Raw genomic sequence first — 25,514 nt, 5'->3', positions numbered from 1 at the left:
TGCCTGTATGGTGCCTTTTCCCCCCACCCTTCGGAGGATCTACTTAGGTATTATAGACCCCAGCCAGATTTTCCCAGACCAAACTGGCCTCCTGTCAGGAGGAAAGAGTTACTTGCATCAGTTTTCCCTGAGGATGAAACCCATCAGGTTGAAAGACTTTCCTGTGAAGTCTCTGGGCTCTGTTTTTCTTATCCTGCTCAGTATGTGGCTCTTGTCTGCCTGCAGTTCCCACCAGAATCAGATGATGCGATACCTTTAACTTTGGCATACTCTCCCTGCTGGGGGTATGGTGGAGACAGAGGAGATGTTGTAGGCTGGCTTTAATGGCTTCAAATTTCCAAGCCCTTGGGTCTGAATTCCTTGAGAGAGGGATTCCACCTGAGTTGGGCCTCACCCCTCCCCTGGGGAAGGCACAGGCTCCAGACAAGCTCTCAAACAAGCTTGTTTCTGCCTATGCCTGGGGCAATTGCAGCCTGAGAAACCCTTACTAAACCCTTGGTTAGTAAGGGACCAGTCGATGGTTAATTCTACATGTGTCCTCCAATCCCCGAGGTCCCTGGCTATTGTTCATACCCAGAGATCTTAACCTCCCCCCATAGAAGAGGGAAAGGGGCTTTTTCCCCTCTTCTGGTGAAGCAGCTCCTGGGTTCAGGCTCTGAACAGCAGTTTCTTTCTTTACTTCCTTTCTCCCTCTAAGACTTGGGAGCTGACTTCAGTACATTTTTGGTCCTTAGGCAATTTGCTCCATAGTGTTATTGGAACCATATTAGATTACTTATCTATATCCTGTATCTCTGTGCCTGGAGCAATGAAATCCACATCTACTTGCAGGATACCCTATTAGGGCCGTCATACTCTTGGGGAACCTTTCCTATTGCCCTTATTCTCCTCCCTTTTTCCACAGCCTCCCCAACTCTCTGAGGTTTGTTATAGCCTGAGTGGCAAGGGGAATGGGCTTCCCTGTTAGCAGCCTTAGGATAGACAAGAGTCCCGTAGTAATGGTTGGGGGCAGTATGCAATACCCAAGTCTTTCATTCCTGCAGTAAAAGCTTCAGTGTCAGGACCTACAAAAGCTGTGACATAAATGATGTGTTCATCATTCATTCCCAGCCCCCTTAAAACATCTTGTAGCTCCTCCATGTTTTGCCAGTGGTGGGTATTGTATGGTATATTCTCTTCCTTAGGCCATGAAGCCTTAAACCCATTAATCTGCCATACCAATAAGGGGGCAATTTTTGCATCAGCTGAGGTAAAAGGCATTGTTGTAGCAAAGGGTGATTGGTAATAGATGCCAGTCTACTCATCTCCACTTCAGAAACCACTACACCCTCTGTTCCTGTGTCCCATAACCTCAGAAGCCAATTGGGTATGGATTCCTTAGTTTTTTGTTTATATCGCTGCCCTAAATCACCCAATTTGACAATGGTGTAATCTTTCATAGTAACATATAATTCTGTTCAGAAGGTTGGAGTTGCTGCATCCCAGGGGTTTGATTTATGATTCCTTCCATTTCTGTGGAATTATGGGGTGTACTTGTTGGGACTCTTCATCCCCCTCCACCCCCCATTCCTCCTCCCCTTCCTTTTCCAAAGAGGAATCTATGGGGTCCCATGCTTTGGGGTCCCATCCTGGAGTAGCTAAAATCCTCCAGACTCAAGCCCAAGGCACTTAAGGCCTCTGACTCAGCATATCTGTATGCCAGAGTCTCTAACTGACCGTCCACTTAGCACAGGTGATCAGTCAGTGTCCTTTGTTTCCATTTGGGCAGGGCATGAATAGCTTTCTAATTTTAATTCCTCCTTTAGATGGCAGGCTTTACTTTTACCACCTGTTCTGCCTTTGTGGCCATGTGTAAGGTGCCTAAAAGGGCCAGGCTGTGGCCACAGCTACTTGGTGTTGCTTTTTTTTTTTTTTTTTTTTTTCTTTTTTCTAAAATTCAGTTGTCCTGTTATCTATTACAAAACAGTTAGCAAACCCGCCAGAGTTTTCCAATATCTCCACACTCTTGGGTGGCCCCCATTCATCCAGGAGGGCAGCCACCTCTCCCCACATGGATGTACAGGCCAATTTACGATTTCTACCATGGATTCTCCATTTCTAGAACTCATGCCCACTATGGCCTGCAAGTCTGTGGTCTCCTGGCTCACTTGCCATTTGTTCCAGCTCAGCTCTTGAGGGATTCAGGTCAGCAGAGCCCCAAGACCAAAAAACAAACTAGGCAGAGAGTTAGGCGTGGATTTTATTGGGATTTATGAACAGAAGAATATTTTTCCAGTGGCAGCTACCCAGAAAATTTAAGTCACTACTCCACAAAGGACAGGGAGTACAAGAGACAGCTTGTAAGTGTTTAGGACAAAGACATCTGTAGGGTGTGAGAACAGAGTTTTAGCAGGGTTTCATGACACAGAGGTTTGTTATCAACAGTGATCGGGGAGGATGTTTTAATGCTTTATGATACCTTCTGTACGTTCTTTCCCTTCCTGAGGAATCCGATGACTTGGTCATTGTAGGTTGCTACATGCAGTAACTTATTCTTATGGTCACACAGTTATGCATTCACCACTGCAGTCAATTTGGGAACATTCTCATTTCTCTGGGGAAAAAAAACCCATATCCCTTATGTCCCCCTATTATTGACACTTAACTTTGGTATAGTACCTTTGTTACAATTGATGAAAGCATATTACAATATTACTGTTAAGTATAACCCTTATTAGCACCTTGAAATAATGACATACATTTGTTCTAGTTCATGTCAGAACTTTCTTACCTTGTACACTAATGAATAGTTGTTTTTAAAATAAGTTTTACCAGTTTCACTAGGGAGCAGGTCATTGGAGCTTCTCACATTGTTATGCTGGAAGTCGATTTCACTGTATGACATATTATATCATATGCTGCATGTATCACCTGTTCAAAAGAAGCATTAAAATCATTTAAAATAATTATCCTTTAAAATGGTGACATATATATGTAGTCCTTTGATTGCTGCTGAGAGCCTTTGTTGAAACAAATGATGGCTATGTTCTTTTTCCTCTCTTTGAATGGCAACACTAGAACTGGATTTGTTCCAGAATGGTAGTGATTTGCTAACCCTGTGTGTCCCTCAGCAGGTGTGTTGCCGCCAGACTGATTACTGGCAGTTTGTGAAAGACATCCGGTGGCTCAGTCCCCACTCTGCCCTTCATGTGGAGAAGGTAAGCGTATTCTGGTGTGTAAGCACATGATTTCATTATTTGCTTTTTGTCTGAAGAGTCTCCTAAGCTACAAGAATGAAGTGTGTCAAATTTTCAGTTCATTGAAAATAGGAAATTATCCATTTAAGGCTGAGTTGGATGGGAGTGTTATTGGTTTTGTTTTGTTTAGTTTTTTTAATTAACCTTGCAGTGAGTCTTGCCCTGGTACCATGGGATCAACAATGCCGTCCTGACCAAAAGAGGGAAAAAAAGTATAACAGATAAGATATCAGTGGCTGAGAAAGTTCAGATAGAGTCGAGAAGCTGCTCTGGAGATCACTCTTATGCAGGCTTCAATTAGACATTGCTACCTGTCATAACTTGTCAAACCCCAGCCAAAACCATTTCTGCCAATCGTGAAGAACACTAGGGCAATATACAAGATTCTACAAAGGTTCCACGCACTAGGGTAACTTTCCTGAAACCTGTAACTTCCAGATGGGTCCCTGGACTAGATAAGTTCTGAAACCTAGAGGGCCCAGCCTCTCTAGAACATCAGCTAGCTCCATCTCCCTACCCCATATTAGTGACAGCCCTTTCCAACATGAAAAAGTTAGAATGAGCGTAGCCCCAATACCCGTAAAGAGTGGAAGAAAGATCAAAAGTGATAGTGGAGTTATACAGAGAAGGTAAGGTCTAACAAACGAGTATGATTGCTGAATCATTATATTGATATTTCTTTTAGTCTCCAGTATCTTAGAGCAGCTAGAAGTAAAAACCTAAAATTGTGGAATTGTAACCCATACCAAACTCTAAAATCTGTTCTACAACTAATTGTTGTGTTGTGCATTGAAATGTATTGCTTTTTTGTATATATGTGATTTTTCACAAAAAAGAAAAATTGATTATGATGTTAAAAAAATGTTTATTCCTTCTAGGCTCCAATGTACTGGAGCAGCTAGAAGGAAAAATCTGAGATGATGGTATGGTAGCCCATGACAAACTCTGGGATCTGTCCTATAACTACTTGTTGAAGAGTGCGTTGAAAACTTGCTTTTGTCTTTCTTTGCTTTGTATATATTTTATATAATTTAAAAAGTTAAAAAAAAATTTAACCTTGCAAACCCATTGCTCTATACCACTTTCTGTCTTCTGGAGAAAAGTGAAAAAAAGTTTTCTTAATTTCAGGAGATCTGTGTATATGGAAACAGTGAAGCTTTTCAAAATCCAGGGCAAATGGCCAATGATTTCCTGAAGTTGTAGGGGTGGGGGACTGGGGCTGACATGCCAATATCTACTCAAGGTAAAGGATGATGCACCAATTAGAAAAAAATGTGAGATTTGTGGAGGCAAGTGTCACAGGAAGCCAAATATGTCCCTAACCCATGGTAGCACTCTCTTCTCCTGTCCTCCCAGCTTGTTGTCCCTGAGTTATGTATTTATTTAACTATTTATTATGGAAAATGTCAAATGTATACAAAATTAGAATAGTGTGATGAATCCCTAAATATCCACCATGCATCTTCAACATTTGTCAGTTCATGGCCACTCTTGTTTCATGTATACCCCACCCACTGCCAGATTCATTGCTGATGTGATCAGGGAACTGAATCGCAGTGTATCATCCTGTCTTTTTAAAATTTTTTGTTTTCAAGGAGTAGCCAGAGCCCAGCAGTTTCTTTTATTCTTCTTGCTTCACTTTTCTCACCAAGCCCCCCTTCAACTTCTTTTCTCATATGTTGCTCTAGTCATTTCCTCTTAAAAATTGCCTGATATTGCCACCCATGTTTTTTGCACTGATCCTAGCCTATGAGACCTTGCTTTTAGAAGCAGCAGAGTAGAAGTTCTAAACAGAAAATTCTGTGGCGAGTGCCAAAAAGAAGTGCTCTGATTGTTTTTTGTTATTGTTTGGTTTTTGTTTTGGTGGAGAATCTTTTTTGTCATTTTTCTAGATCCTTTCCCCCAGGATTTTGTCACATTCTTTTCTGGAGGCCACCTGAAATTGAGAACTCTGTGGGGGAAGCCAAGGGCTCAAGTTCATTCTTTCTATAAGTACAACAAAACAGATTCTTCTTTGGAGGTGTTATGTAAAGAGCTACGTCTAGCGGTTTTATCCTCTCTTGAAGGTGCACATCTGGTATTAACTGTTTAGTCTTTCACCAGTGTCCCAATCCAGCTACAAAGCTATTGATCACTTCTTCACTACTTTCTAAATGATAACTGGAGAAAAAATACCTGATTATCTCCTCTTACCTGTCTCAATTTAGTTCTGAAGCCATTAGGCCTCAATATTTTGCTATCTACCAGGATCTACTGTTTGTTTTCCTCTATCAAATACCTATAAGTATATTTTGCAAAGGAGTGCACATCCAGTGAATTCACTAGTGATGTAAAGAGTTTACGTCCTCCCATATTGATATATAAACATACATATATTCTCTAAACACAAAGGTTATAGTAACAGATAACTTTTTTTTTTAGAAATCATTCCATTCTACATATGCAATTAGTAATTCTTAACATCATCACATAGATGCATGATCATCATTTCTTAGTACATTTGCATCGATTTAGGAAAAGAACTAGCAAAACAACAGAAAAAGATACAGAATGTTAATATAGAGAAAAAATAAAAATAATAATAATAGTAAAAAAAAAAGACACAAACAAACAAACAGACAAAAAAAAAACCTATAGCTCAGCTGCAGCTTCATTCAGTGTTTTAACATGATTACTTTACAACTAGGTATTATTGTGCTGTCCATTTTTGAGTTTTTGTATCTAGTCCTGTTGCACAGTCTGTATCCCTTCAGCTCCAATTACCCATTATCTTATCCTGTTTCTAAGTCCTGTTGGTCTCTGTTACCAATGACATATTCCAAGTTTATTCTGGAATGTCGGTTCGCATCAGTGGGACCATACAGTATTTGTCCTTTAGTTTTTGGCTAGACTCACTCAGCATAATGTTCTCTAGGTCCATCCATGTTATTACATGCTTCATAAGTTTATTCTGTCTTAAAGCTGCATAATATTCCATCGTATGTATATACCACAGTTTGTTTAGCCACTCGTCTGTTGATGGACATTTTGGCTGTTTCCATCTCTTTGCAATTGTAAATAACACTGCTATAAACATTGGTGTGCAAATGTCCGTTTGTGTCTTTGCCCTGAAGTCCTTTGAGTAGATACCTAGCAATGGTATTGCTGGGTCGTATGGCAATTCTATATTCAGTTTTTTGAGGAACCGCCAAACTGGCTTCCACAGTGGTTGCACCATTTGACATTCCCACCAACAGTGGATAAGTGTGCCTCTTTCACTGCATCCTCTCCAGCACTTGTCATTTTCTGTTTTGTTGATAATGGCCATTCTGGTGGGTGTGAGATGATATCTCATTGTGGTTTTGATTTGCATTTCTCTAATGGCCAGGGACATTGAGCATCTCTTCAGGTGTCTTTTGGCCATTTGTATTTCCTCTTCTGAGAGGTGTCTGTTCAAGTCTTTTTCCCATTTTGTAATTGGGTTGGCTGTCTTTTTGTTGTTGAGCTGGACAATCTCTTTATAAATTCTGGATACTAGACCTTTATCTGATATGTCGTTTCCAAATATTGTCTCCCATTGTGTAGGCTGTCTTTCTACTTTCTTGATGAAGTTCTTTGATGCACAAAAGTGTTTAATTTTGAGGAGCTCCCATTTATTTCTTTCTTTCTTCAGTGCTCTTGCTTTAGGTTTAAGGTCCATAAAACCGCCTCCAATTGTAAATTTCAGAAGATATCTCCCTACATTTTCCTCTAACTGTTTTATGGTCTTTGACCTAATGTTTAGATCTTTGATCCATTTTGAGTTAACTTTTGTATAGGGTGTGAGATACGGGTCTTCTTTCATTCTTTTGCATATGTATATACAGTTCTCTAGGCACCATTTATTGAAGAGACTGTTCTGTCCCAGGTGAGTTGGCTTGACTGCCTTATCAAAGATCAAATGTCCATAGATGAGAGGGTTTATATCTGAGCACTCTATTCAATTCCATTGGTCAATATATCTATCTTTATGCCAATACCATGCTGTTTTGACCACTGTGGCTTCATAATATGCCTTAAAGTCCGGCAGCATGAGGCCTCCAGCTTTGTTTTTTTTTCCTCAAGATACTTTTAGCAATTCAGGGCACCCTGCCCTTCCAGATAAATTTGCTTATTGATTTTTCTATTTCTGAAAAATAAGTTGTTGGGATTTTGATTGGTATTGCATTGAATCTGTAAATCAATTTAGGTAGGATTGACATCTTAACTATATTTAGTCTTCCAATCCATGAACACGGTATGCCCTTCCATCTATTTAGGTCTTCTGTGATTTCTTTTAACAGTTTTTGGTAGTTTTCTTTGTATAGGTTTTTTGTCTCTTTAGTTAAATTTATTCCTAGGTATTTTATTCTTTTAGTTGCAATTATAAATGGGATTCGTTTCTTGATTTCCCCCTCAGCTTGTTCATTACTAGTGTATAGAAATGCTACAGATTTTTGAATGTTGATCTTGTAACCTGCTACTTTGCTGTACTCATTTATTAGCTCTAGTAGTTTTGTTGTGGATTTTTCCGGGTTTTCGACGTATAGTATCATATTGTCTGCAAACAGTGATAGTTTTACTCCTTTCTTCCTTTCCAATTTTGATGCCTTGTATTTCTTTTTCTTGTCTAATTGCTCTGGCTAGAACCTCCAACACGATGTTGAATAATAGTGGTGATAATGGACATCCTTGTCTTGTTCCTGATCTTAGGGGGAAAGTTTTCAATTTTTCCCCATTGAGGATGATATTAGCTGTGGGTTTTTCATATATTCCCTCTATCATTTTAAGGAAGTTCCCTTGTATTCCTATCTTTTGAAGTGTTTTCAGCAGGAAAGGATGTTGAGTTTTGTCAAATACCTTCTCTGCATCAATTGAGATGATCGTGTGATTTTTCTGCTTTGATTTGTTGATATGGTGTATTACATTAATTGATTTTCTTATGTTGAACCATCCTTGCATACCTGGGATGAATCCTACTTGGTCATGATGTATAATTCTTTTAATGTGTTGTTGGATTCGATTTGCTAGAATTTTATTGAGGATTTTTGCATCTATATTCATTAGAGAGATTGGTCTGTAGTTTTCTTTTTTTGTAATATCTTTGCCTGGTTTTGGTATGAGGGTGATGTTGGCTTCATAGAATGAATTAGGTAGCTTTCCCTCCGCTTTGATTTTTTTGAAGAGTTTGAGCAGGGCTGGTACTAATTCTTTCTGAATAGTTTGGCAGAATTCACATGTGAAGCCGTCTGGTCCTGGACTTTTCTTTTTAGGAAGCTTTTGAATGACTGATTCAATTTCTTTACTTGTGATTGGTTTGTTGAGGTCATCTATTTCTTCTTGAGTCAAAGTTGGTTGTTCATGCCTTTCTAGGAACTTGTCCATTTCATCTACATTGTTGTATTTATTAGTGTAAAGTTGTTCATAGTATCCTGTTATTACCTCCTTTATTTCTGTGAGGTCAGTGGTTATGTCTCCTCTTCCATTTCTGATCTTATTTATTTGCATCCTCTCTCTTCTTCTTTTTGTCAATCTTGCTAAGGGCCCATTAATCTTATTGATTTTCTCATAGAACCAACTTCTGGTCTTATTGATTTTCTCTATTGTTTTCATGTTTTCAATTTCATTTATTTCTGCTCTAATCTTTGTTATTTCGTTCCTTTTGCTTGCTTTGGGGTTAGTTTGCTGTTCTTTCTCCAGTTCTTCCAAGTGGACAGTTAATTCCTGAATTTTTGCCTTTTCTTCTTTTCTGATATAGGCATTTAGGGCAGTAAATTTCCCTCTTAGCACTGCCTTTGCTGCGTCCCATAGGTTTTGATATGTTGTGTTTTCATTTTCATTCGCCTCGAGGTATTTACTAATTTCTCTTGCAATTTCTTCTTTGACCCACTCGTTGTTTAAGAGTGTGTTGTTGAGCCTCCACGTATTTGTGAATTTTCTGGCACTCCACCTATTATTGATTTCCAGCTTCATTCCTTTATGATCCGAGAAAGTGTTGTGTATGATTTCAATCTTTTTAAATTTGTTAAGACTTGCCTTGTGACCCAGCATATGGTCTATCTTTGAGAATGATCCATGAGCACTTGAGAAAAAGGTGTATCCTGCTATTGTGGGGTGTAATGTCCTATAAATGTCTGTTAAGTCAAGTTCATTTATAGTAATATTCAGGTTCTCTATTTCTTTATTGATCCTCTGTCTAGATGTTATGTCCATTGATGAGAGTGGTGAATTGAAGTCTCCAACTATTATGGTATATGTGTCTATATCCCTTTTCAGTGTTTGCAGTGTATTCCTCACGTATTTTGGGGCATTCTGGTTCGGTGCGTAAATATTTATGATTGTTATGTCTTCTTGTTTAATTGTTCCTTTTATTAGTAGATAGTGTCCTTCTTTGTCTCTTTTAAGTGTTTTACATTTGAAGTCTAATTTGTTGGATATTAGTATAGCTACTCCTGCTCTTTTCTGGTTGTTATTTGCATGAAATATCTTTTCCCAACCTTTCACTTTCAACCTATGTTTATCTTTGGGTCTAAGATGTGTTTCCTGTAGACAGCATATAGAAGGATCCTGTTTTTCAATCCATTCTGCCAGTCTATGTCTTTTGATTGGGGAATTCAGTCCATTAACATTTAGTGTTATTACTGTTTGGATAATATTTTCCTCTACCATTTTGCCTTTTGTATTATATATATCATATCTGATTTTCCTTCTTTCTATACTCTTCTCCGTACCTCTCTCTTCTGTCTTTTTGTATCTAACTCTAGTGCTCCCTTTAGTATTTCTTGCAGAGCTAGTCTCTTGGTCACAAATTCTCTCAGTGACTTTTTGTCTGCGAATGTTTTAATTTCTCCCTCATTTTTGAAGGACAATTTTGCTGGATATAGGAGTCTTGGTTGGCAGTTTTTCTCTTTTAGTAATTTAAATATATCATCCCACTGTCTTCTAGCTTCCATGGTTTCTGCTGAGAAATCTACACATAATCTTATTGGGTTTCCCTTGTATGTGATGTATTGTTTTTCTCTTGCTGCTTTCAAGATCCTCTCTTTCTCTTTGACCTCTGACATTCTAACTAGTAAGTGTCTTGGACAACACCTATTTGGGTCTATTCTCTTTGGGGTGCGCTGTACTTCTTAAATCTGTAATTTTAGGTCTTTCATAGGAGTTGGGAAATTTTCAGTGATAATTTCTTCCATTAGTTTTTCTCCTCCTTTTCCCTTCTCTTCTCCTTCTGGGACACCCACAACACGTATATTTGTGCGCTTCATATTGTCATTCAGTTCCCTGATCCCCTGTTCAAATTTTTCCATTCTTTTCCCTATAGTTTCTCTTTCTTTTTGGAATTCAGATGTTCCATTCTCCAATTCACTAATTCTAGCTTCTGTCTCTTTAAATCTACCATTGTAGGTATCCATTGTTTTTTCCAGCTTTTCTACTTTGTCCTTCACTCCCATAAGTTCTGTGATTTGTTTTTTCAGTTTTTCTATTTCTTCTTTTTGTTCAGCCCATGTCTTCTTCATGTCCTCCCTCAATTTGTCGATTTGGTTTTTGAAGAGGTTTTCCATTTCTGTTCGTATATTCAGCATTAGTTGTCTCAGCTCCTGTATCTCATTTGAACTATTGGTTTGTTCCTTTGACTGGGCCATATTTTCAATTTTCTGAGCATGATCCGTTATCTTCTGCTGGCGTCTGGGCATTTAATCAGATTTCCCTGGGTGTAGGACTCCGCATGTTGAAAGATTTTTCTGTGAAATCTCTGGGCTCTGTTTTTCTTATCCTGCCCAGTAGGTGGTGCTCGTGGCGCTCATCTGTCTGCGGGTCCCACCAGTAAAAGATGCTGTGGCTCCTTTAACTTTGGAAAACTCTCGCTGTGGGGGGGGGTCGCCAGCCGAAGCGGCTTGGGGGAGTGCCAATCCGAATCTCCCAGCCGGCCCGGGGATCCGCGCCGGGGAGGGTCGCCGACCTCTATGGCTTGGGGGAGCGCCTGTCCAAATTTCCCAGCCGGCCCGGGGTGCCAAGCGTGGCGGGGGGGGCGCCAGCCACCGCGGCTTGGGGGAGTGTCTATCCACCATTCCCTGCCGGACCAGGGAGCCACGTGTTTGGAAGGGACCCCGGTCGCCGTTCTCCGCGGCTTGGGGATCTCCGATCCAATTCTCCCAGCTGGTCCGGGGGGCTGCGCGTGGGGGGGGCGCCAGCCGCCATGGTTTGAGCGGACTGCCTGTCCAATTCTCCCAGCCGGCCCGGGAAGGAAGGAGGGAGGGTCTCCGGCCGCCTGCCGCCCGGCCCGTGGAAGCCCACGCCCCTCGGCGATCTCACCGGAGCAGGTTCTCCCAGCCAGTCAGCCATTCCAGAATGGGGTACGCTGTCTTCTTGGTCTCTGTCGTGGCTCCGGGAGCTGTTCTGTATCGTTTCTACTTCTCTAGTAGCTGTTCTGGAGGAGGAACTAAGATCCGCGCGTCTTACTGAGCCGCCATCTTCTCCGGAAGTCCAGATAACTTTTTTGATAAAGACAAATTTTCAATTCATGATCACAATGAGAATTTGGTTATTTAATAAAATCACTATTCTAATGTTGCCAATAAGATATAAGCAGTTATATCACAAAAAACAGGATTATATTGAGTGGACATGCATTAATAATCTATACTACTTAATATTATACCAAAATTGAATTGAATACAAAATTTCCCTTAATTTTTGGTGGTTTCCAAATACCATGGCACAGATTACCAAAAGAAATGTAAAAACAGATTTTAAACATTTTCACTAAAATGGTAAAAAATGGAATAAACCTTTGAAGTTTTCATCCTCTTTTGAAAATTGACAGATAAATATTTACGATGACTAGATAGGCTTTAAGTATAATGATGCTAGAGAACTGGTCCCTCCTATAAAAACCTTTTTAGGGTTAATTTTCAATGCAAACATTTCTTTGTAAATACTATGGTAATATAAGCTTGGAGACATACCATTAGAATCAGGACAGGGTTGAAAAATAATATACAAGTCAGTCTTATCTGACCTTCAGCCTAAAGTCCTCTGGTTTGCAACACCCAACACTATCCCCCTCCTCTCCATATAAAACTAAATTAAGAAGAGTTGAATGTCTTTACCCTCCAACTTGGCATTCTTCTGCAAATTATCTTTTACTGCATTATCAAGGCAGGAGTCAAGCTCTGTTAACCTCCTTCTCTTGAGTTTAATTAGCAGAGCACCAAATTTATAAATTGATATGGCAAACCAAAATGCTGAACACACTTTTCAAACAGAAGGAAACATATTTTTTTCCATTGTTACTTCTGTGTGCCATGTTATTCTTGAAACTTATAAGAAAAGAATGGGAAAGCTTTTAATCAAAACTAAGGAGGAAATTTCCATGTCTCTGGTGTTTTAAGAGGCAAAAACATCAGGCACATAATTAAGGGCTTGAAGTGACAGAAGAATACAAGAAAAAGAAGACTAAAAAAGACCGAATAATTTTTCTTTCTTCAGTGAAATCTGTAAATAAATGTTTGGATGTTTTTTCCCAGAGCAAGAAATTACAAAATTATTACAGGAAAAAAACTGGAAAAAAAATAACATTGCGTGACAGTGAACATAAGTTTAAAAAGAACTCTTTTTTTTTTTTTACTTTGGCTTCTACTGTTTCCAAAGTATTTATTTAAGTACTTTTACTGAGAAATCTTCACATACACATAGCCCACAGAGAATCAATGGCTCACAATATCATCACATATTTGTATATTCATCACCATGGTCATTTTTAGAACATTTGCATCACTCCCGAAAAAGAAATTAGAAGGAAAAAGAAAAAACACATATATGTCATACCTCTTACCCCTCCCTTTCATTGACCACTAGAATTTCAATATATCCGGATTTTTACCTCTTATCCCCACTTTGTTAGTTAGGGTTCTGTAGAGAAACAGAACCACAGGAGAGATCTGTAAATATGAGATTATTAAGGGATCTCACACAACTGTGGGAATGGAATTGTCCAAAATCCACAGGGCAGGCTGTAAAACTGGCAACTCCGATGAAGGGTCTGGACAAACTCCACAGCAACTTGCTAGCTGAAGAAGCAGTGAGCTTCTCTTCTTCCTTAAAAACTGTGTGTGTGTGTGTGTGTGTATGTGTGTGTGTGTGTGTGAACTCCACAGCAACTTGGTGGCTGAAGAAGCAGTGAGCTTCCCTTCTTCCTTAAAAACTGTGTGTGTGTGTGTGTGTGTGTGTAGGGGGCTTGCCTTAGTTGATTGAGATGTAATCAGCCATAGGTGCAAATCATCTGACTGATGATTTAATCAACCAGCCACAAAACACCCTCACAGCAATGGTTAGGCCAGTGCTTGCCTGAGTAGGCAACGGGGCATAATCATTTGACCAAGTTAACATCAGAACCTCATCATCACATTATTTATTTATTTTTAATCCATATTTATTTACACATCCATCTAGACCGAGGATAAAAGGAACATCAGACACAAGGTTTTCACAATCACATGGTCACATTGTAAAAAGCTATATCATTATACAAACATCTTCAAGAATTAAGGCTACTAGAACATAGTTAACAGTTTCAGCTATTTCCCTCCAGCCACTCCAATATGCCATATTGTATTGGTTATATATTGCATAAGAGTACCTCCAGGATAACCTCTCGACTCTTTGACATCTCTCAGCCGCTGAAAACTTTGTCTCATTTCTCTCTTCCCTCTTTTGCTCAGGAAGACTTTCTCAATCCCATGATGTCAGGTCCCCAGTTCATCCTGGGAGTTCTGTCCCATGTTGCCAGGGAGATTTACACCCCTGGAGTCATGTCCCATGTAAGGGGGAGGGCAGTGAGTTCACCTGCCAGCTTGGCTTAGAGAGAGAGGCCACATCTGAGCAACAAAAGAAGTTCTCTGGGGGGTGACTCTGAGGCCTAATTATATGTAGGATTAGCTTCTCCTTTGCAGGAATTAAGTTTCATAGGGGTGAACCCCAAGATTGACAGCTCACCCTATTAAATTGGCTGTCCCCACTGCTTGCAAGAATGTCAGGAATTCCCCAAATGGGAAAGTTGAATATTTGCTCCATTTTCCCCAGTTTCCCAAGGGGACTTTACAAATGCTTTTTTATTCTCTACCCAAATTACTGTGGGATATATCAGGGTATCACACTAACCTGTACAAAACAACAAGATCTCATGCCCTATTTAAGATTCCATATACTTCTGGTCAAGAATCTCTTTTTTTTTTTTGCATATTTTTTATTTAAGAAAATAGACAATACACTGAGAACCACCAAAAATGAATTATCTTAGTTAGCTTAACCACAGGCATATTTAAATAAAGTATCCGTACAATCATTGTAAAGCCTGTGCTTGTGCAGTAAGTTTCGTAAACCAATTTAAAATTAAGGCAACAAGGAAAAAATCTACATATTCTTAAATTCTAAGTATTAAAAACTAATTTAGATACCTTTTGATCAGCTGAGATTAGACCACTTTTTAACATGTAAAATAATTTTTTGTCACAATAAGCTAGATGATTACAAATTGCTTTCCAGAAATTGTCTACATTATCTTTTTTATTTTTTGAACTTTTTTTTATTGTATAGTATAACATATATACAAAGCAAAGAAATAAAAAAGCAATAGTTTTCAAAGCACTTGTGGTAGTTAGGTTCAGGTGTCAACTTGGCCAGATGGTGCAGGTGCCTAGTTCTATTGTTGTGGACATGAGCCAATGGCATGTGAACCTCATCTGTTGCTGATTACATCTGCAGTCGGCTAGGAGACATGCCTGCTGCAATGAATGATGTTTGGTTTAATTGGCTGGATGCTTAAATGAGAGAGCTCAACTGTAGCACAGCCCAAGCAGCTCAGCATACCTCATCTCAGCACTCGCAGCTCAGCCTCGGCCTTTGGACATACAGAAAGGAATCACCCCAGGGAAAATTGTTAGAACCCAGAAGCCTGTTAAGAAGGCCAGCAGAGATCGCTCTGTGCCTTCCTGTGCAAGAAAGAATCTCAGTTCAGGTAGCTGCCTTTCCTCTGAAGAACAATACATTTTTAACTAAATAAATCCCCTTTTATTAAAAGCCTATCCATCTCTGGTGTGTTGCATTCTGGCAGCTAGCAAACTAGAACAGCACTCTTCAACAAGTGGTTACAGGATAGAGTTTATCATGGGCTACCATACGATCCTCTCATACTTTTCCTTCTAGCTGCTCCAGAATATAGGAAACTAGAGTGCTTAAATACTTTTTTATCATCATGATCGACTTTTCTTCCTTCTTTTTTTTGTGAAAAATGGCATATGTACAACAAAGCAATAAATTTTAAAGCACAGCACCACAGTTAGTTGTAGAACATATTTCAGACTTTGTCATAAAAAAACAATTTTAGGTTTTTACTTCTAGCTGCTCTGAAATACTGGAGACTAAAAGAGATATCAATTTAAATATTCAGCATTCATATTCATTTGTTAAGTCCTATCTTCTATGTATAATTCCACCATCACCTTTGATCTTTCCATATCTCTCTTTAGGGGTGTTTAGGCTATGGCAATTCTAAATTTTTGATATTGGAAGGGTCTGTCACTAATATGGGGTAGGGAGCTGGGACTATCTGATGAAGAACCTCTTTTTAAAATGAGATATTAATGGAAGAAAATACCGTGAAATTAATAATCCTATGAGAATTTTTTTTCAATTTTTATTGATACAACAATGTACAAGCACATTCTTTTTTTTTTTAGTTGCATATTCATCATTGTGATCATTTCTTGGAACATTTGCATCTATTCAGAAAAAGAAATAAAAAGAAAACAGAAAAAAATTCATACATACCGTACCCCCCAGCGTTCCCCCTCACCAATCACTAGCATTTCACTCTAAATTTATTTTAACATTTGTTCCCCCTATTATTCATCTTTATTCCGTATGTTTTACTCATTTGTTAATAAGGTAGATAAAAGGAGCATCAGACACAAGGTTTTCACAATCGCACAGCCACATTGTGAAAGCTATATCATTATACAATCATCTTCTAGAAACATGGCTACTGGAGCACAGCTCCACATTTTCAGGCAGTTCCCTCCAGCCTCTCCATTACATCTTGAATAACAAGATGATATCTACTTGATGCATAAGAATAACCTCCAGGATAACCTCTCAACTCTGTTTGGAATCTCTCAGCCATTGACACTTATTTTGTCTCATTTCACTCTTTCCCCTTTTGGTTGAGAAGGTTTTCTCAATCCCCTGATGCTAAGTCTCAGTTCATCCTAGGGGTTTTCTCAGCCCTTTGATGCTGAGTCTCAGCTCATTCCAGGATTTCTGTCCCACGTTGCCAGGAAGATCCACACCCCTGGGAGTCATATCGCACGTAGACAGGGGAAGGGTGATGAGTTTGCTTGTTGTGTTGACTGGAGAGAGAGGCCACATCTGAGCAACAAAAGAGGTTCTCTTGGGGTTGACTCTTAGGCCTAATTTTAAGTAGGCTTGACCTATCCTTTGTGGAGTTAAGTTTCATATGAATAAACCCCAAGATTGGGGGCTCAGCCTATAGCTTTGATTGTCCACACTGCTTGTGAGAATATCAAGAATTCAACTTGGGGAAGTTGAATTTTCCCCCTTTCTCACCATTCCCCCAAGGGGACTTTGTAAATACTTTTTATTCACTGTTCAAATCACTCTGGGATTTATCAGGCATTACTCTGGACAAAACAACAAAATCTCATGCCCTACTCAAGGTTCCATGTACTTATGGTGTTCAATTAAGCTGTCTGCATAAGTTGTATTAGGAAATGCACTAGTCAAAATATAAATTTTGTACCAAATAAACATTTTTCGCACACATACATTCTTGTTTTTTTAACTTTTTTTATTAATTAAAAAAAATTAACAAACAAAACATTAAGATATCATTCCATTCTACATATACAATCAGTAATTCTTAATATCATCACATAGTTGCATATTCATCATTTCTTAGAACATTTGCATCGATTTAGAAAAAGAAATAAAAAGACAACAGAAAAAGAAATAAAGCAATAACAGAGGAGAAAAAAGATTATACATACCATACCCCTCACCCCTCACTGTCATCTACCACTAGCATTTCAAACTAAATTTATTCTAACATTTGTTCCCCCCATTATTTATTTTCATTCCATATGTTTTACTCTTCTGTTGATAAAGTAGCTAAAAGGAGCATCAGACACAAGGTTTTCACATTCACAGAGTCTCATTGTGAAAGCTATATCATTGTTCAATCATCATCAAGAAACATGGCTATTGGAACACAGCTCTACATTTTCAGGCAGTTCCTTCCAGCCTCTCTGCTACATCTTGAACAACAAGGTGATATTTACTTAATTCATAGGAATAACCTCCAGGATAACCTCTCAACTCGTTTGGAATCTCTCAGCCATTGACACTTAGTCTCATTTCACTCTTCCCCCTTTGGTCAAGAAGGTTCTCTCAATCCCTTGATGTTAATTCTCAGCTCATTCTAGGGTTTTCCTCAGTCCCTTGATGCTGAGTCTCAGCTCATTCCAGGTTCTCTGTCCCACGTTGCCAGGAAGGTCCACACCCCTGGGAGTCATGTCCCACGCAGAGAGGGGGAGCGCACATACATTCTTAACATACAAGCATTCCGTGCATAGTATATAGTTAATGACTCACAGTGTCATCACATAGTTGTATATTCATCACCATGATAATTTTTTAGAACATTTATATCACTCCAGAAAAAGAAATAAAAAGAAGAAACTCATACATACCATACCCCTTACCCTTCCCTCTCATTGACCACTAGTATTTCTATCTATCCAGTATATATTTTTAAATTTTAACGTTTGTTCCTCGTATTATTTATTTATTTTTAATCCATATATTTTACTCATCTGTCCATACTGTAGATAAAAGGAGCATCAGATACAAGATTTTGAGAATTGTTTTTAAGCACAGTAAATTTGAACCTTGGTCTTCATGAAGATACTACAGTTTATATAGAAAACTATAAATATACAACACTCTGGAAGGAAAAAAAGTTACAGCACATTATTTAGCATTCTGTAGGCTTAAAATACTTTGATCCCAGAAGGAAAAGGCTGGCTGATGGAATTTTCACTTAAAAATAAAGAATTATGGGCAGCAGCCGAGCCGCCCGACCTCCTTCCCCCCTCTCTTTCTCCGCCGGCCCGCCGCGCGGCGCCCACGCCCCGCAGCAGCCGAGCCGCCCGACCTCCTTCCCCCCTCTCTTTCTCCGCCGGCCCGCCGCGTGGCGCCCACGCCCCGCAGCAGCCGAGCCGCCCGACCTCCTTCCCCCCCTCCTCCCCCTCCTGCTCCGGCTGCTCTCCAACCACCACGGTGCCCTCTTCCCCCGCCTTCACCGTGCTCCTCCGCCACCAGCCTCGACAGCCTTGCCGCCCTCACCTTTCCTCCTCCAGAACAACTACTGGGGGAGTGGAGATAATACAGAGCAGCTCCCGGAGCCACGAGGGAGATCAAAGGGACAGCGTACCCCATCCTGGAACGGCTGACTATCTGGGAGAACCATCTCGGGTGAGATCACCAAGGGGCACGGGCTTTCCTGGGTGGGACGGCAAGTGACCGGAGTCCCTCCCTTCCACCTTCCCAGGCCAGCTGGTAGAATTGGACAGGCGGTCCCCTTAGGCCGCGGCGGCTGGTGCCCCCACCACACGAGGCCCCCCGGAACAACTGAGATAGTTGGGTCGGAAATCCCCAGACTGCGGAGAACAGTGACCGGGGGATCCCTTCCAAACACGTGGCTCCCCCGTCGGCTGGGAACAGTGCACTCTCCCGGGCTGCGACAGCTGGCGCCCTCCCGCCACGCTTGGTGCCCCGGGCCGACTAGCTAATTTGGCCGGACGCTCTCCTGTGCTGCGACGGCCGGCGACCCTCCCCGCATTCGGAACCCCAGGCCGGCTGGCATTCTTCCAAGATGCTTCGGCTGCCGAACCTCCCCTACGGCGAGAATTTTCCAGAGTTAAAGGACCTACAGCAACTTTCACTGGTGGAACCCACAGACAAACGTGTGCCACGAGCGCCAGCTACTGGGCAGGATAAGAAAAACAGAACCAAGAGATTGCACAGAAAAATCAACCTGTGGGGTCGAACACCCGGGGAAATCTGACTAAATGCCCAGACGCCAGCAGAAGATAACGGATCATGCTCAGAAAATTGAACATATGGCCCAGTCAAACGAAGAAACCAATAGTTCAAATGAGATACAGGAGCTGAAACAACTAATGCTGAATATACGAACAGAAATGGAAAACCTCTTCAAAAACGAAATCGATAAATTGAGGGAGGACATGAAGAAGACATGGGCTGAACATAAAGAAGAAATAGAAAAACTGAAAAAACAAATCACAGAACTTATGGAAGTGAAAGATAAAGTGGAAAAGATGGAAAAAACAATGGATACCTACAATGACAGATTTAAAGAAACAGAAGATAGAATTAGTGATTTGGAGGATGAAACATCTGAATTCCAAAAAGAAACAGAAACTATCCGGAAAAGAATGGAAAAATTTGAACAAGGTATCAGGGAACTCAAGGACAATGTGAACTGTACAAATATACTACGGTATCCCAGAAGGAGAAGAGAAGGGAAAAGGAGGAGAAAAACTAATGGAAGAAATTATCACTGAAAATTTCCCAACTCTTATGAAAGACCTAAAATTACAGATCCAAGAAGTGCAGCGCACCCCAAAGAGATTAGACACAAATAGGCGTTCCCCAAGACACTTACTAGTTAGAATGTCAGAGGTCAAAGAGAAAGAGAGGATCTTGAAGGCAGTGAGAGAAAAACAATCCGTCACATACAAGGGAAACCCAATAAGACTATGTGTAGATTTCTCAGCAGAAACCATGGAAGCTAGAAGACAGTGGGATGATATATTTAAGTTACTAAAAGAGAAAAACTGCCAGCCAAGACTCCTATATCCAGCAAAATTGTCCTTCAAAAATGAGGGAGAAATTAAAACATTCTCAGACAAAAAGTCACTGAAAGAATTTGTGACCAAGAGACCAGCTCTGCAAGAAATACTAAAGGAAGCACTAGAGTCAGATACAAAAAGACAGAAGAGAGAGACATGGAGAAAAGTGTAGAAAGAAGGAAAGTCAGATATGATATATATAATACAAAAGGCAAAATGGTAGAGGAAAATATTATCCAAACAGTAATAACTCTAAATGTCAATGGACTGAATTCCCCAATCAAAAGACATAGACTGGCAGAATGGATTAAAAAACAGGATCCTTCTATATGCTGTCTACAGGAAACACATCTTAGACCCAAAGATAAATATAGGTTGAAAGTGAAAGGTTGGGAAAAGATATTTCATGCAAACAACAACCAGAAAAGAGCAGGAGTGGCTATACTAATATCCAACAAATTAGACTTCAAATGTAAAACAGTTAAAAGAGACAAAGAAGGACACTATATACTAATAAAAGGAACAATTAAACAAGAAGACATAACAATCATAAATATTTACGCACCGAACCAGAATGCCCCAAAATACGTGAGGAATACACTGCAAACACTGAAAAGGGAAATAGACACATATACCATAATAGTTGGAGACTTCAATTCACCACTCTCATCAATGGACAGAACATCTACACAGAGGATCAATAAAGAAATAGAGAACCTGAATATTACTATAAATGAACTTGACTTAACAGACATTTATAGGACATTACATCCCACAACAGCAGGATACACCTTTTTTTCAAGTGCTCATGGATCATTCTCAAAGATAGACCATATGCTGGGTCACAAAGCAAGTCTTAACAAATTTAAAAAGATTGAAATCATACACAACACTTTCTCGGATCATAAAGGAATGAAGTTGGAAATCAATAATAGGCGGAGTGCCAGAAAATTCATAAATACATGGAGGCTCAACAACACACTCTTAAACAACAAGTGGGTCAAAGAAGAAATTGCAAGAGAAATTAGTAAATACCTAGCGGCAAATGAAAATGAAGACACAACATATCAAAACTTATGGGACGCAGCAAAGGCAGTGCTAAGAGGGAAATTTATTGCCCTAAATGCCTTTATCAGAAAAGAAGAAAAGGCAAAAATGCAGGAATTAACTGTCCACTTGGAAGAACTGGAGAAAGAACAGCAAACTAATCCCAAAGCAAGCAAAAGGAAAGAAATAACAAAGATTAGAGCAGAAATAAATGAAATTGAAAACATGAAAACAATAGAGAAAATCAATAAGACCAGAAGTTGGTTCTATGAGAAAATCAACAAGATTGATGGGCCCTTAGTAAGATTGACAAAAAGAAGAAGAGAGAGGATGCAAATAAATAAGATTAGAAATGAAAGAGGAGACATAACTACTGACCTCACAGAAATAAAGGAGGTAATAACAGGATACTATGAACAACTTTACGCTAATAAATACAACAATTTAGAAGAAATGGACAGGTTCCTGGAAAGACATGAACAACCAACTTTGACTCAAGAAGAAATAGACGACCTCAACAAACCAATCACAAGTAAAGAGATTGAATTAGTTATTCAAAAGCTCCCTAAAAAGAAAAGTCCAGGACCAGACGGCTTCACATGTGAATTCTATCAAACATTCCAGAAAGAATTAGTACCTACTCTCCTCAAACTCTTCAACATAATCGAAGTGGAGGGAAAACTACCTAATTCATTCTCTGAAGCCAACATCACCCTCATACCAAAACCAGGCAAAGATATTACAAAAAAAGAAAACTACAGACCAATCTCTCTAATGAATACAGATGCAAAAATCCTCAATAAAATTCTAGCAAATCGTATCCAACAACACATTAAAAGAATTATACATCATGACCAAGTAGGATTCATCCCAGGTATGCAAGGATGGTTCAACATAAGAAAATCAATTAATGTCATACACCATATCAACAAATCAAAGCAGAAAAATCACATGATCATCTCAATTGATGCAGAGAAGGCATTTGACAAGATTCAACATCCTTTCCTGCTGAAAACACTTCAAAAGATAGGAATACAAGGGAACTTCCTTAAAATGATAGAGGGAATATATGAAAAACCCACAGCTAATATCATCCTCAATGGGGAAAAATTGAAAACTTTCCCCGTAAGATCAGGAACAAGACAAGGATGTCCACTATCACCACTATTATTCAACATTGTGTTGGAAGTTCTAGCCAGAGCAATTAGGCAAGAAAAAGAAATACAAGGCATCAAAATTGGAAAGGAAGAAGTAAAACTATCACTGTTTGCAGACGATATGATACTATATGTAGAAAACCCAGAAAAATCCACAACAAAATTACTAGAGCTAATAAATGAGTACAGCAAAGTAGCAGGCTACAAGATCAACATTCAAAAATCTGTAGCTTTTCTATACACTAGTAATGAACAAGCTGAGGCAGAAATCAAGAAACGAATCCCATTTACAATCGCAACTAAAAGAATAAAATACCTAGGAATAAATTTAACCAAAGAGACAAAAAACCTATATAAAGAAAACTACAAAAAACTGCTAAAAGAAATCACAGAAGACCTAAATAGATGGAAGGGCATACCGTGTTCATGGATTGGAAGACTAAATATAGTTAAGATGTCAATCCTACCTAAATTGATTTACAGATTCAATGCAATACCAATCAAAATCCCAACAACTTATTTTTCAGAAATAGAAAAACCAATAAGCAAATTTATCTGGAAGGGCAGGGTGCCCCGAATTGCTAAAAACATCTTGAGGAAAAAAAACGAAGCTGGAGGTCTTGCGCTGCCTGACTTTAAGGCATATTATGAAGCCACAGTGGTCAAAACAGCATGGTATTGGCATAAAGATAGATATATCGACCAATGGAATCGAATAAAGGGCTCAGATATAGACCCTCTCATCTATGGACATTTGATCTTTGATAAGGCAGTCAAGCCAACTCACCTGGGACAGAACAGTCTCTTCAATAAATGGTGCCTAGAGAACTGGATATCCATATGCAAAAGAATGAAAGAAGACCCATCTCTCACACCCTATACAAAAGTTAACTCAAAATGGATCAAAGATCTAAACATTAGGTCTAAGACCATAAAACAGTTAGAGGAAAATGTTGGGAGATATCTTATGGATCTTACAACTGGGGGTGGTTTTATGGACCTTAAACCTAAAGCAAGAACACTGAAGAAGGAAATAAATAAATGGGAGCTCCTCAAAATTAAACACTTTTGTGCATCAGAGAACTTCATCAAGAAAGTAGAAAGACAGCCTACACAATGGGAGACAATATTTGGAAATGACATATCAGATAAAGGTCTAGTATCCAGAATTTATAAAGAGATTATTCAACTCAACAACAAAAAGACAGCCAACCCAATTACAAAATGGGAAAAAGACTTAAACAGACACCTACCAGAAGAAGAAATACGGATGGCCAAGAGGCACATGAAGAGATGCTCAATGTCCCTGGCCATTAGAGAAATGCAAATCAAAACCACAATGAGATATCATCTCACACCCACCAGAATGGCCATTATCAACAAAACAGAAAATGACAAGTGCTGGAGAGGATGCGGAGAAAGAGGCACACTTATTCACTGTTGGTGGGAATGTCAAAGGGTGCAACCACTGTGGAAGGCAGTTTGGCGGTTCCTCAAAAAGCTGAATATAGAATTGCCATACGACCCAGCAATACCATTGCTAGGTATCTACTCAAAGGACTTAAGGGCAAAGACACAAACGGACATTTGCACACCAATGTTTATAGCAGCGTTATTTACAATTGCAAAGAGATGGAAACAGCCAAAATCTCCATCAACAGAAGAGTGGCTAAACAAACTGTGGTATATACATACGATGGAATATTATGCAGCTTTAAGACAAGATAAACTTATGAACCATGTAATAACATGGATGGACCTAGAGAATATTATGCTGAGTGAATCCAGCCAAAAACTAAAGGACAAATACTGTATGGTCCCACTGTTGTGAACGGACATTCGAGAATAAACTTGAAATATGTCATTGGTAACAGAGTTCAGCAGGAGTTAGAAACAGGGTAAGACAATGGGTAATTGAAGCTGAAGGGATACAGACTGTGCAACAGGACTAGATACAAAAACTCAAAAATGGACAGCACAATAATACCTAATTGTAAAGTAATCATGTTAAAATACTGAATGAAGCTGCATCTGAGCTATAGGGTTTTTTTTGTTTTTGTTTGCTTGTTGGTTTGTTTGTTGTTGTTGTTTTTTACTATTACTACTACTTTTATTTCTTTTCTTTATATTAACATTTTATATCTTTTTCTGTTGTGTTGCTAGTTCCTCTAAACCGATGCAAATGTACTAAGAAACAATGATCATGCATCTATGTGATGATGTTAAGAATTACTGAGTGCATATGTAGAATGGTATGATTTCTAAATGTTGTGTTAATTTCTTTTTTTTTTCTTTCCGTTAATAAAAAAAGAAAAAAAAGAAAAAAAAAGAAAAAAAAAAGAAAAAACTCATATATCCCATAACCCTTACCCCTCCCTTTCATTGACCACTAGTATTTAAATCTACCCAATTTATTTTACCCCTTATTCCCCCTATTATTTATTTTTAGCCGTACTTTCTTACTCATCTATCCATACCATGGATAAAGGGAGCATCAGACACAAGGTTTTCACAATCACAGAAGTTACAGTAAAGCGCTTGTGTTACCTAATTTCAGCATACATTGTTTTTATATGGATATATATACACATATCCTGTCAGAATTGTATTGCTTTAGGCCACAGTCCGGAGCAAATATTGTTTTTATATGGATATATATACACATATCCTGTCAGAATTGTATTGCTTTAGGCCACAGTCCGGAGCAAATACTTAGGAAACAAACATAGAGTATCATATTTAAAATAGATTGCAATGTTTAAAGCAGAATTAATTTAGTATATACCCAAACATAAGAAATAGTAAATGTTTAATATTTTAAGAAGTCACTCGTTTGTAGATATATCTTCTTTTGATCTCAGGGGCTTTAGCCAGTTTTCCTATTATAAATGAGATATGTTCGCTTAATAAAAAAAAATTAAAATATGCATTGAGAGCTTACTATGTACTAGGCATTGTACTGAGCCTAGAATCCACACAGCAACTCTGAGAAATAAATACTGTTATCTTGAAGAAAATCTGCATGAAAAAAAAATAAATAAAGAAAGAATTATGAAAAATTTCTGAGTCAGACGGTTCTGAGAGTACACCAGTTAGATAGCTTTTTTTAATGGAAAGAAAAAGTACAC

General features: G+C 39.0%; 1 protein-coding gene across 11 annotated transcripts in view; it reads left to right on the top strand.

Annotated features, from left to right (window-relative positions):
* The window catches only part of RUBCN (rubicon autophagy regulator), a 172,033-nt gene that overhangs the window by 73,511 nt on the left and 73,008 nt on the right, over positions 1 to 25,514 (top strand). For 7 of the 11 annotated variants that reach the window (XR_013158482.1, XR_013158480.1, XR_013158481.1 and 4 more), the window contains exon 3: positions 3,111 to 3,197. Coding sequence is in view for 8 of the 11 variants with exons in the window: in XM_077118040.1 (XP_076974155.1) it covers positions 3,111 to 3,197 (87 nt within the window). In the remaining 3 variants the exon portion in view is untranslated. The remainder of the gene's footprint in view (positions 1 to 3,110; positions 3,198 to 25,514) is intronic. The other 4 variants (XM_077118036.1, XM_077118041.1, XM_077118034.1 and 1 more) reach the window with 1 other exon arrangement.

This window comes from Tamandua tetradactyla, chromosome 10 (assembly GCF_023851605.1).
Source record: "Tamandua tetradactyla isolate mTamTet1 chromosome 10, mTamTet1.pri, whole genome shotgun sequence".
NCBI classification, from domain to species: domain Eukaryota; kingdom Metazoa; phylum Chordata; class Mammalia; order Pilosa; family Myrmecophagidae; genus Tamandua; species Tamandua tetradactyla.
The sequence above is the reverse complement of the archived record's forward strand: the minus strand, read 5'-3'. Positions and strand labels throughout refer to the sequence as shown.